Source organism: Myxocyprinus asiaticus, chromosome 29, assembly GCF_019703515.2.
Source record: "Myxocyprinus asiaticus isolate MX2 ecotype Aquarium Trade chromosome 29, UBuf_Myxa_2, whole genome shotgun sequence".
Classification (NCBI taxonomy): Eukaryota; Metazoa; Chordata; class Actinopteri; order Cypriniformes; family Catostomidae; genus Myxocyprinus; species Myxocyprinus asiaticus.
Window position 1 is genome coordinate 11,950,714 of NC_059372.1, and position 13,991 is coordinate 11,964,704.

Below are 13,991 nucleotides of genomic sequence, written 5' to 3' on the forward strand. Positions count from 1 at the left end.
AAAATTATAATTTGTGTTCAGCAGAGAAAATAAAGTCATACACATCTGGGATGGCATGAGGGCGAGTAATGGAGAAAATGTTCATTTTTTTTGGCGAACTATCCCTTTAAGAAAGTAAATGGGATCAATATTGAGTTCATGTTGACTTTTAAGCTGCATTGAGGTTTAATACTGCACAAAGTTGTATTGAACTTGCTCTGTTTTGCTTGAGTTGTCTGTTGCCTTAAATTTAGCAGCAATCTAAAATCAAGAGTAAAAAAAAAAATAAAACAATATTTAGTCTTACACTGAGCATTTTTAGGGATAAAAATGGTGGCTCACTTAACAGATGTGACAATGAAAACAGGAGAACATTTAAGGATTACAAACTTTAATTCATAACCATTAAAAAGGAAAATTGACCTTTCAGCAAGTTAAGAACTGGAAAAAGTGAGAAAGAACACACACAAATAATGACAACAGACAGGAAACAATTGAAGCAAAAGAGAATCTAATATTCTTCACCTTCCTCCTCCCCTTCAACACTCTCAGCTCCAACCTCCTCATAATCTTTCTCCAGGGCGGCCATGTCCTCTCTGGCCTCTGAGAACTCACCCTCCTCCATACCCTCACCCACATACCAGTGCACAAAGGCACGCTTGGCATACATCAGATCAAACTTATGATCAAGACGAGCCCAGGCCTCAGCAATAGCTGTGGTGTTGCTCAGCATGCACACAGCCCTCTGCACCTTAGCTAGATCTCCACCTGGAACCACAGTGGGGGGCTGGTAGTTGATGCCAACCTTGAAACCTGTGGGGCACCAGTCCACAAACTGGATGGTGCGCTTGGTCTTAATGGTGGCAATTGCGGCATTCACATCTTTGGGCACCACATCACCACGGTACAACAGGCAGCAAGCCATATACTTGCCGTGGCGTGGGTCACATTTCACCATCTGATTGGCTGGCTCAAAGCAAGCATTAGTGATTTCAGATACAGAGAGCTGCTCATGGTAAGCCTTCTCTGCTGAGATCACTGGGGCATAGGTAGCAAGGGGGAAGTGGATACGAGGATAGGGCACCAAGTTGGTCTGGAACTCAGTAAGATCGACATTGAGGGCACCATCAAACCTGAGGGAGGCTGTGATGGAGGACACAATCTGACTAATGAGCCTGTTGAGGTTGGTGTAAGAAGGACGCTCGATATCGAGGTTCCTACGGCAGATATCATAAATGGCCTCGTTGTCTACCATGAAGGCACAGTCAGAGTGCTCTAGGGTGGTGTGGGTGGTCAGGATGGCATTGTAGGGCTCTACCACAGCGGTGGAGACCTGAGGAGCAGGGTAGATGGAGAACTCCAGCTTGGACTTCTTGCCATAGTCGACAGACAGGCGCTCCATCAGCAGAGAGGTGAAGCCAGATCCGGTTCCACCACCAAAGCTGTGGAAGACCAGGAAACCCTGGAGGCCTGTGCACTGATCGGCCTAAAGGACAAAATTCAGGTTAAAGAAAATGTATCAAATTTGTATTTTTTATATTACAAATTAATTGTAATCTATTCACAACATACCAGTTTGCGAATTCTGTCTAACACAAGATCAATGAGCTCCTTGCCAATAGTGTAGTGACCACGGGCATAGTTATTGGCAGCATCTTCCTTTCCTGTGATGAGCTGCTCAGGGTGGAACAGCTGACGGTAAGTCCCAGAGCGCACCTCATCTAAAAAAGGTAAAGAACAAATGTTTGGCGAATAGAACTCACACTGATAAAGTTGAATAATGTGTCAAATATAATAAAGCAGCCTCCTCTTACCAATGACAGTGGGCTCCAGGTCTACAAACACAGCTCTAGGGACGTGCTTTCCAGCTCCAGTCTCACTGAAGAAGGTGTTGAAGGAATCATCACCTCCACCAATGGTCTTGTCACTAGGCATCTGCCCATCTGGCTGAATACCATGCTCAAGACAATAGAGCTCCCAGCAGGCATTGCCAATCTGGACACCAGCCTGACCAACGTGGATAGAGATGCACTCACGCTGCGGAGCAATTAGTCAGATTTATAGACAATGTCAATATACAGCTTTAGTCAACATCATCTAAAAATGGCAATGATTTATCAGTTCAATCGTGTGCATGTTTGTACAGCTAAAAAATTATCTTTGAGACGGCATTTTTGTTTAACAAAGCAGTCTTTTTTTAAAATCAAGATACACACATCTTTGCATGAAGGGAAGCACTGATAGAAACTGCCTCCACACAGCAGATCTGAAACTGCGATAGGCACACAAAAGCCCTGACCATGCAAACAACTGATGAAACAGATCAGCCCTTGTTTAAATGAAGGGGGGAGGGGGGACTCTCATCTATTGTTTCATTAGTGTAGCCAGTGTGCCTTTGGTTTTAACATGTAGCCCACAACTGTTGCAGCATTTAAGAACTATAAGATACAAATATTTTGATATTAGTTTAAACACTAAACTTTGAGTATCAAAATGTTAACTCATGCGATTAACTTAAAATGTTTAATGCGTTTAATCGCAGTTAACACATTCGCCAATTTTCACATTCGATTCTGACATCTTATTCAGCTTCACACGAGTGCTGAACAGTGAACACTGTTTGGAATATGGCAGAACCTTTGCACTGTGTCCAGGGTCATTGCACTGATGCAAACACAACAACAATTCTGTCAATCCTCAAGTGGAGAAAGGACCTTTAAAAAAAATTTTTTTTTTAAATAAACCTAGATGGGACTTGTGATAAGCTGCATTCACATGACCCGCTGGAGTAAAACAAGACAATCTCTGCAAGCACTTCTCATGTGGAGTTCAAAGCGGCAAATCATGTAAATGCAGTTTCACGATTGCAGTAGCAAAGTGGATAGCCACTATTAATATTGTGAAAGATGAGGGTTTAAGAGATTTAATGCCCATTGCTATGAAAACGCAAACTAAGAGATATTTCAATTAGATAACCACCCACTTAGAATTTGGGAAACATTTAATATTACTTAAATTGGTACTATTTTAATGCATTTCTAAATAATAAAAAAATAAAAAGGGCGATAACTATACCGATATTTTGCAGCTTACTGTAACTTATTTTGTCAACAGATCACTGTTTTACTTGGGAATGCTTAAAAATGGTTTCCCTCATATTGCCTATAGGTAAGTGCTGCTTTCCCAATTGTCGCATCCATTTATGGTGTTTTTTCCGCATTAACATGAGAACAAGAATGCAAATTAAATATTACATGCTCTTAGGAGTGCACACTCTACATAGTGTGGCTATTATTATTTCTGGACTGTACATTTGAATTCACAGAGTTTTTACAAAGTGTGTTACTAATTAATTATAAATAGTCCATCGGTTTTTCCATATCGCCATTTTCATGATTATTACTGATATGCCCATGGTTTTAATTTTGTCAATAATTGGCAAATTGGTTACATCAGTGCAACCCTAATGCATTGTTAGGAAAATGTTAATAAAACATTGTTACATATTGTTTTCTTTTCTTTTCTAAGAAGGAACTGATTGCATTTTGACAGGAAAAGTAGTATTTACAGTATATAGTCAAATTTCAGCACTTTCAAAATCTGCAATTAATTGTGTTTAAATATTTTAATCGATCGACAGCACAAATACAAATACATAAGATTAGACAAACTTTCCCTACTCTAATGCATCCAGATATTTTACTTAAAAGGTTATTATTATTTTTTTATTTTTTTTTGTAAAACCTATTATTTCCACTGGTGATTCTCATTACTTTACTGTACTAAGACAACACATGTTCTCCAAAGGTTTTGTGAGATTCACCCTAGAATGGAATTTAAACTTCACATCCTCATCACGTTTAACTCATCAGCCAAAACAGAATTAAGTAAACCACTAAACTTCTCGGCTGGCCACATTACTGATCCACTTAAGCTTAGTGATGAGGTCAATACGCCTTATTAAACCTCCAGACACACCAGCACTGGAATTCATCAAGTTACTCTAGAAAGCACATGGTACTGACTCACTTCCTGTGCCGGTATTTCCAGCACTATATTTTAGAGAAGTGACTTTGCATAATCATTGGAACAAAAGGAAGACATTTTACTAAACATCAGCGCATATACTCTTTATAATAGCATCGAATTTGAGATTTGCGTTTTTTATAGATTTGTTTTGAACAAGGAAGAAAACCATACAATTTTTATTGTGTATGACTTGTGTGCTATTGTGATGTTCCGTTTGTAAACGAATCGTTCTTTTGAATCGGTTCTTGGAACCAGTTCACCTAATTGGACTGAATCGTTTGGAACATTTCGCGTCTCGAGTCAACTCTGATTTACAAGTAAATCAATCATAACTCGCTTTTGGGCGTGGCTGACACTCCGACTCGAAATGAGTGGATAACCCAGAGTAATATATTATCCTAGAACTAGTGATGTCTAATTTTGCCAACTCTTCCTTGTAATAAACCGCCCAGACTAGCTCGCAAATCGGACTGAACGCACCGGTCGGAACAGTTCTCGAGTCAACAGAACAATGAACTGAGAACCGCCACTTTCGGACATGTGCGACAAAGGAACTGACGATGAACTGCTGCTACTGAGCATGCGTGTGCCGACTGTCGAGGGCTTCATTCAGGGGGACGAAATAAATGCTTCTAAATGTATTTGCTGAACAGCAGAAAGTATAACAAATAAAACACTGTTCGAAAGAATCGGTTTGTTGAAAAGAATAGGACTTCCCATCACTACTGTGCTAACCTACACTGAGCCTGGGGACATTCCCTTTTATCCAAGATGCATTTTCATTCTTCCTTGACCAATATTATCAGTAAAATTTGACCAAAATAATAATCCTAAAATTATCAATTTAAGATCAGACAGTTTCTCGTTTTAATAATCTTATTCCATAAGTAAAAATGCCACATGAAATGTGATAGAATATTATTTCGTAAGATCCGTTTGATATTAAACCCCATAGAAATAAGGTTTATATCACCTAAATAGACTAACTTTATTTAAAAAAAATAAAAAATAAAATAAAAAAAATCTACAGTTTTAGATGCAGTGCACAAAGGACACTCGTTACCTCAGGAAACGAAAAACATCAATTATTTAAAACAGATTTTGCTGTCACTTTTATAAATTACGCAAAACGCTTTCATACTCACCATTTTCTAGACTGACGTTTTAGCTGAAGAATGAAGAAAGGAGGTAGGTTTGCTGTTTTACACTCTCACAGCTTGACTTTTATGAGTCTGGTGAGAGAATGAAGTGTTTGAAAATGTGGGGTGGAATATTTATACATTTCCTCTCGTGCGTCACAAAGGCGGAGCGCGCGGGAGGAGGTGCTTTGCCTCCTGTCGCATCCCCATTGGTCCGTCTTGGATTAGCGGCACGCCATTGGCTTATTTCAATTTTTGAATAATAACCTTTGTTGTGAAAACTGAATTAGGCGCCCATTGTACAAAGGCCCTCCACCCTAATCCTAACCATATGGAGCCTGTTATTCTGAGTACCCTGCAAGGAACAACCTAAGGCACCTTTCTCCCATCGCGGAATGAGGCAGGACGAAGAACACAAGTAATAACGGATGACACATATGAAAATTAACAATTAATTATTTAAATTAACGTGATTGATTTCTTTTGTTAGTATTTTTACTGCTAATGAAACTGCCTTTAATGTGCACGTAAAATGTTAGGTGTGTAGCATGGTACATAATTATTGGCATTTAGCAATTTAAGTACTCAACAAATGTACTTAGATCTCTGATTTAAATAGGCCTTCATTTTACAGTACCTGTTAAGGAAGTCTCTCTCTCACACACACACACACACACACACACACACACACACACACACACACATGTTGGTCTACCTATCATTATGAGGACTTTCCATATACATAATGATTTTTATACTGTACAAACTATAGATTCTATCCCCTAACCCTACCCCTAAACCTAACCCTCACAGAAACCTTTTTGCATTTTTAAATTTTCAAAAAAACATCATTTAGTATGTTTTTTAAGCGATTAAAATTATGGAGACACTATAAATGTCCTTATAAACCACATTTATAGCATAATACCCTTGTAATTACCAGTTTGTAACCTAAAAAATTGTCCTCGTAAACCACATAAACCTGCCCCCCCCCCCCCACACACACACACACACACACACACACACGATTGTGTATCATTAAAACATATCTATAAATGCAGCGTTTAGATGATTTATAATATGCTTGTAATGAGGAAACAGTGCTGGCCTGACAACTCAGATTGTAATTTTAATCTTCATAAGTAAAATAATATGTCACACCCAATTCTTATCATTTTATGCAAATGATGCTTGTGCAACAGGACACCACACAATTATAGCTAAGGAATCATACATTTGCATGACATTTTATAACTAGCCCATATACATACATACATACAAAGACAGTATTGTTCTTATGGAAATGTTGTTATAGGGAAATTATTTGATCTGCTTTAAAGCAGTATCATTGTACAGAAAATAATATTTCATGCTTTCATGAATGGAGTCCATACAAATAGTTGCCATTTACTTCAGTAATTCGCAGAATGTTACTTTATTGTTCAGGCTAATGATTCGCCACCTACAACTGTCATCTTGTTACTCTGCATCATGGTACCCAAGTCAGGAAATCCTTATTGTATTCAAATAAATGCATGTATGTACAGTTTTATTGCACTTATAGACTTTAATACACATTTTAATACACACTTATAGACACATTTTGTGCACTCTCTTTTTAATGCAGCTTTTTTACACAAAATTTCCCCTTAACAATCAATAAATTATATCTCTTCAGACAATGATGTATACTGCAGCAAAACAAAATTGAAAATCATACATATATTGGTTGACAGCATAACAAAAGTTGGTTTGAGAAATATGTTTGTTTCATCATAGTACATATTTACTTTCACTTCCTTGAAATGTATTTACTGGTAGATTGTTGCTGTTCTTTATTTTAAAATGTACCTTTAATTATACATGTATTTAAACAACAATTTAAAAGAAGACACAAATTAGTTTGTTTGAAAAGGTTTATTTCAGATGTCCATAGAACTGTAACAATGTCATTTTAAGAGACATCTTCACATGATGGTTCTTGAAGGTTGTACACTTCATTATGTGTTTAATACTCCTCTCCTTCCTCCTCTCCTTCACCCTCAACAGAATCAACACCAACTTCCTCATAATCTTTCTCCAGGGCGGCCATGTCCTCTCTGGCCTCTGAGAACTCGCCCTCCTCCATACCCTCACCCACATACCAGTGCACAAAGGCACGCTTGGCATACATCAGATCAAACTTATGATCAAGACGAGCCCAGGCCTCAGCAATAGCTGTGGTGTTGCTCAGCATGCACACGGCCCTCTGCACCTTAGCTAGATCTCCACCTGGAACCACAGTGGGGGGCTGGTAGTTGATGCCAACCTTGAAACCAGTGGGGCACCAGTCCACAAACTGGATGGTGCGCTTGGTCTTGATGGTGGCAATTGCGGCGTTCACATCTTTGGGAACCACGTCACCACGGTACAACAGGCAGCAAGCCATATACTTGCCGTGACGTGGGTCACATTTCACCATCTGATTGGCTGGCTCAAAGCAAGCATTAGTGATTTCAGATACAGAGAGCTGCTCATGGTAAGCCTTCTCTGCTGAGATCACTGGGGCGTAGGTAGCAAGAGGGAAGTGGATACGAGGATAGGGCACCAAGTTGGTCTGGAACTCAGTAAGATCAACATTGAGGGCACCATCAAACCTGAGGGAGGCTGTGATAGATGACACAATCTGGCCAATTAGCCTGTTGAGGTTGGTGTAAGTAGGACGCTCAATATCGAGGTTCCTACGGCAAATGTCATAAATGGCCTCATTGTCTACCATGAAGGCACAGTCAGAGTGCTCTAGGGTGGTGTGGGTGGTCAGGATGGAGTTGTAGGGCTCTACCACAGCCGTGGAGACCTGAGGAGCAGGGTAGATGGAGAACTCCAGCTTGGACTTCTTGCCATAGTCGACAGACAGGCGCTCCATCAGCAGAGAGGTGAAGCCAGATCCGGTTCCACCACCAAAGCTGTGGAAGACCAGGAAACCCTGGAGGCCTGTGCACTGATCAGCCTGAAAATTATTGGAGATTGTGATTAATCTAAGAATATACAACCACAACCCAATTTGTTCATTCATGTATTTATGTCTTAACTAAAATTTGAAGATACCCACCAACTTGCGGATCCTGTCCAGTACCAGATCAATGATTTCTTTGCCAATTGTGTAATGTCCACGGGCATAGTTATTAGCTGCATCTTCCTTTCCTGTGATGAGCTGCTCAGGGTGGAACAGCTGACGGTAAGTCCCAGTGCGCACCTCATCTGAAAAGGACACAAACAAATGTTTAGCAAACAGAACAAACACTGATTAAATTGAATAATGTCTTGATTATAATAAAGCAGCCTCCTCTTACCAATGACAGTGGGCTCCAGGTCTACAAACACAGCTCTAGGGACGTGCTTTCCAGCTCCAGTCTCACTGAAGAAGGTGTTGAAGGAATCATCACCTCCACCAATGGTCTTGTCACTGGGCATCTGGCCATCTGGCTGAATACCATGCTCAAGACAATAGAGCTCCCAGCAGGCATTGCCAATCTGGACACCAGCCTGACCAACGTGGATAGAGATGCACTCACGCTGTGGGGAAAAAAAGGGCAAAAGTTGAAAATCAGTCTAACTAAATGAATCAAACTAAAGAAATAACATCACTGTAGCAAATAAATGTCACTTAATTTGTTTTATCTAAAATTTAGGACCACCTATCCACGCAAGTTCCACCAGTTCTGTACAATTATCTACCAGTGAGATATAATGTCAGAGGAAGTGATCACATAATACTCACAACTGACTCACAAAAGCAGGGTTTAGTGGTAGGACTATATTGCCCATTAGCTGCATTAGTACTGCTGCAGCCTACACCATCATGAATATTTAACGGCTTCACCCACACAGCCCTGAAATCCGATAGGGTTTCTACAAATAATTAAATTAATCGCGCTGTTTGACGCTCGATAAAACGGATTTGAAATATAGTTTAAAATCAGACGTTTGGTATCAGGTTGCCAGCAGTCAGAAAAAGACCACGTCCTTTGGGAGGCGCTGCATCTCTCTCTCTCTCTCTCTCTCTCTCTCTCTCTCTCTCTCTCTCTCTCTCTTTTTTTTTTTTTTAGTGGTTCAGTATGACACTGTACCGGACAGCATGGAGCCGCGGTTACACCCAGATTATTTATGCGGCTCCATTCTCTCTTTGTTGTCTCGATCCGCCGTGCATCACATTTCCAAATCCTCTCTTATTTTTCTTAGATTATAAATGTATATATAACTATTATTATATATTTATTAATAGATTCAAATCACCCATGGATTATTAAAATACGTGAGTTTAGTCTACACTTAATCATTTTAATGCAATCAGATATGTAAATGAAACTGATATGTCAAATACACCAGCTCGAGCCATTTACAAAATCAAATGTGTATTTCAGAATTCCCTTTTAGGCACTCCTAATGTATCCCCACCCATATTTTAGTTTATTCCTGAAATATTATTCAAATGCTGAATCGACATCATGAGCAAATGCCCTTCATTAGGTCGAAAACAAAATGTCTATGAATAATCAACATGAAGGATTTGAGATGATGCTCACCATTGTTCCTTAATGTCTTCGCGGAGAGATCTTACCGTTCGACAACTAAGGGGTCGATGTAAGAAGAATAACGTTGTAACGGAATGATGTCTCTTTATATATGAGTGCGCCCTGGCGACTACGTTTCCCGCATTTTATTGGTCAATCAAGTAAAGATCTGCCCAGTTCTGAAAACTGGACCAATTTCTATTGGATGTAAGAAAGATGAGGGTAAGTAAGACACCTCCCAGAACCTCACCCAGTACTGAAACACTGAAAAACGTTTTATAGCAGGTCATTTTAATGAAGATTTGATCAGGAATCAAAGATTTTGTTCATCATCTACCATAACATCTTGAGAACGTTTCTTTATCATGCTAGAAAAGAGAAAATTGTTGAAAGCTATGATTAGCCATGGTGTTTGTTCTTTTTACTAATTCTTGCATTAAAGCTGATTTAATTAATACCATAATAGATTTTAGCAATCTATTATGGTAATATGTTTACACGACAAAATATTTACATGTAAGGTTTAGTACTAGCATCTTTGTGGAACTTGATCATCCCATTCTCCATCTGTTCTCTTTGAAACCTTCTGCCACTTTCCAAGAGCTTGGCCTAGGGTACATTTGGGTCTTATTGATCACATAGTCTTTTCCATTCTCTATTTTTATAAGAATTTTTACTTGTGCACAGAAAAGGCACTACATTGAAAGTACTAAGACCTATTGCATCAAAGTGAGCAGTCTTTTATTTGCATCTCCTCTGCAGTGTCAAAATGTCCAGAAAGGAATGCTAATGCATTTGAAAATGTTTCACATTTAAATTTGTCATAAATATATGCAGTGAAATAACCCAGCATGAACGTAGAGGTAGGCTATATAGGCCAGGGACTAACAGGCACCCAACCCCCCACGACCTCTTCCCAATCTCCGTCCGTTGCTAGGCGATGAATAACGGAGTTGCTTAGATACTGACCAGTATCCTGGAGATAATACACAAGCCGACATTAACTGCCATTATGTATAGATCACATGACTCTGCATGAATGGCGGTACTCAGGGGGAGGATGCAGCTGCCCAAGCAGGGAATAGGGGTGGGCCATCCTTTTTTAACTCCTACTCCTCCATCTGGTACTATTTAGTTACCCCAAAACAACATTCGGTCATCCACCATACCTTATCAAGAGAGATATAATCAACAGAAATGTGGCCTTTGAAAGATGATTCTGTCTCATGCAGGGGCAGTTATAGAGGGCCGGACAGAAGCCATAATTCAAATATTCAACATAAATAATATATTAGAAATAAGCATAACCCTAGGGGGCCTAGGTAACTCAGCGAGTATTGACGATGACTACCACCGCTGGAGTCGTGAGTTCGAATCGAGTGCGTGCTGAGTGACTCCAGCCAAGTCTCCTAAGCAGCCAAATTGGCCCGGTTGCTAGGGAGGGTAGAGTCACATGGGGAACCTCCTCGTGGTCGCTATAATGTGGTTCTCGCTCTCGGTGGGGTGCGTGGTGAGTTGTGTGTGGATGCCGCGGAGAATAGTGTGAGCCTCCACACGCTATAGGTCTCCGCAGCAACGCACTCAACAAGCCACGTGATAAGATGCGCAGATTGACGTCTCAGACACAGAGGCAACTGAGATTCATCCTCCACCACCCGGATTGAGGTGAGTCACTATACCACCATGAGGACTTAGAGCGCATTGGGAATTGGGTTTTCTAAATTGGGGAGAAAAGGGGAAGAAAAAAAAAGAAATAGGCATAACCCTGTAATGTACTTAAAAGTAATTAAATTAATTTAAAGTCATTAACTGTAATCTGATTACAAGAATTTAAAATGTAATGCATTACACCACTTTGTTTGATTAATAATTAATTAGATTACAGTAACTAATAACTTTGTAATTGGATTACACCCAACACTGATGATGATTTAAACAACTTTACAGCTCAAATAATACACGTTTTAACAGTAGAATTAATGTATAAGTGCTTTTATAAAATTATAAATTTCACATTTATTCCTCCTAAAAAATTGCCCCATTCACTTTAAGGGTAAGTCCCTCACTGTCACCTGCTTTTTTTAAAGAAAAGGAGGGACGAGACAAAATTATTTTCTGTGGTAATCCACATTATGCCACAAATGTCAATTGAGTTTAACTTGTATTTAACCTGGAACTTAAATAATAGGCTAATATTAATGTTCATAATCTTATTCTTAAATAACTATAATTTCTGCACTGGACAGAAAGCAAAGAATGTCCATGAATGTTTAGTAATATCATTTTGTACACAGGTCCTAATGCAATATCAGTCAACTGCTTTGAGGCACATTGCATCTCTGTTGCTTTTTAAGCATAATCACTGATTCTGCTCACTGCAGTGCACAACCCATCAAGACAAGGACCAGAAATCAATATTGCCAAAGAGGCAGGCCTTAAAAGGACTATACAGCTGTATGGATAAGGGGAAATAAGATGAGAACAAGATAATGACTGACTTTGACATGCAAAAGAAGCCATTACTTGGCTCAGAGCTCTTTTGTTGCTTATCTACTAAATGCTGCAATCTGCTAACCATCCTCTACCAACCCCACAATGGAGACAATTTAATATCAGAAAATGTGAGTTTAAACAAATAAATACATAAAATATATGTTAGGTAGACATTTTTTACTTTGCTTATGATCATATCTTAAAAATGTATGTTGTAAAACAGACTACAGTAACAGCAGTGAACATACAGAAATGCTTCCTCTGATGATGCCAAAGAGAAGTTCTGCATTATTTATTGGCATTAATAACCTTGTAACATTTGAAAAGAAGAGACAGAGAAAAGGCACAACAGATGATTTTGTGAGTTAAGTTTAGAGGTCTGTATTCACAGACAACTGATAGCATTTAGCTTAATAGCAGAGTCCATGACTCATTTAATATGGGTTACAGACTAACATTAAGTACACACAGTCGATGGCAGAATACCAAAGAGGTTCTGCAGTTTATGTTTAAAGTTTGCTCACCATTGGCAACTGCACACAACTCTGTCCCACCCATCCCATTCTCATAGCAGCAGCTGTGACCCTGCAGTATTCCAGCCAATAGGACACTTCCAGTGGAATGCTTATCTTGAATGTGGCGTTATATTCACCAATTTCCCAATAAGCAACTTTGACATTTTATAAGTCTTTTTATATGAAATATTTGTAATGTATGAGATTAAGTAAGCATTTGTGTATGCACAGAATATTAGATACATGAGATTACAAAGTATCTATTAAAAGGATAGTTCACCCAAAAATATTAATTCTTTCATCATTTTCTTGCCCTCATGCCATCCCAGATGTGTATGACTTTCTTTCTTCTGCAGAACATAAATGAAGATTTTTAGAACAAAATCTCTGTAGATTCATATAATGTAAGTGAATGGTGAACAAAATTTTGAAGCTCCAAAAAGCACATAAAGGCAACATAAAAGTAATCCAAAAGACTCCAGTGGTTTACTCTGTGTCTTCTGAAGTGATCCAGTTGGTTTTGGGTGAGAACAGACCAAAATATAACTCCTATTTCACTGTAAATCTTGCCATTGCAGTCGCTAGGCAATCATGATTTCAAGCTTGATTACACTTCCTAGCACCATCTAGCGCTGTGCGCATGGGTCAAGCACTAGGAAGTGTAATTAAGCTTGGAATAATGATCATGCCTAGAGACTGCAATGGAAAGATTTATAGTGAAAAAGGAGCTATCTTTGTGTCTGTTCTCACCCAAAAACGACTGGATCGTTTCAGAAGACATGGATTAAATCCCTGGAGACTTATGGATTACTTTTATGCTGCCTTTATGTGCTTTTGGGAGCTTCACATTTTTGGTCACCATTCAGTTGCATGATATGGACCTACAGAGCAAATATATTCTTCTAGAAATCTTCATTTGTGTTCAGCAGAAGAAAGAAAGTCATACACATCTGGGACAGCATGAGAGTGAGTAAATGATGAGAGAATTTTCATTTTTGGGTGAACTAACCCCTTTAACTAAATGAAAGTACAGTTATCATTGATGAAATAGGCAGAACCAGAATGGGCAGACCAAACAAACAGCCTGAAATACCAGAGATATCTGAATGGGGAAAGCAAGTAGGAGGCTAAAGGTGATTGTAGTGTTCAGATGTCCAGACCCTGTAATTAGGAATGTGCAGTCATGGGTATGTCTTGGGTTATTCAGTTTGCGGAAATGCAGTGAAAGATGTGAACAGCTTGCTGACACTGACAGCAAAAAAAAAAAAAAAAAAAAGAGAGAG

At 39.1% G+C, this 13,991-nt stretch overlaps 2 protein-coding genes across 2 annotated transcripts; both read right to left on the minus strand.

The window, feature by feature from the left end:
- Positions 1-353: 353 nt before the first annotated feature.
- LOC127419766 (tubulin alpha-1C chain) lies at positions 354-5,257 on the minus strand. Its single transcript, XM_051661475.1, has 4 exons — positions 5,154-5,257; positions 1,794-2,016; positions 1,552-1,700; positions 354-1,465 (listed from the first exon to the last, which is right to left on the minus strand). Exons 1-4 carry the CDS (start codon positions 5,154-5,156, stop codon positions 491-493), a joined length of 1,350 nt encoding a protein of 449 aa, XP_051517435.1. The 5' UTR covers positions 5,157-5,257; the 3' UTR covers positions 354-490.
- Positions 5,258-6,689: 1,432 nt separating this feature from the next.
- Positions 6,690-9,838, minus strand: LOC127419765 (tubulin alpha-1A chain). Its single transcript, XM_051661474.1, has 4 exons — positions 9,713-9,838; positions 8,480-8,702; positions 8,239-8,387; positions 6,690-8,136 (listed from the first exon to the last, which is right to left on the minus strand). The coding sequence occupies exons 1-4, from the start codon at positions 9,713-9,715 to the stop codon at positions 7,156-7,158; spliced, it is 1,356 nt and encodes a 451-aa protein (XP_051517434.1). The 5' UTR covers positions 9,716-9,838; the 3' UTR covers positions 6,690-7,155.
- Positions 9,839-13,991: the final 4,153 nt, after the last annotated feature.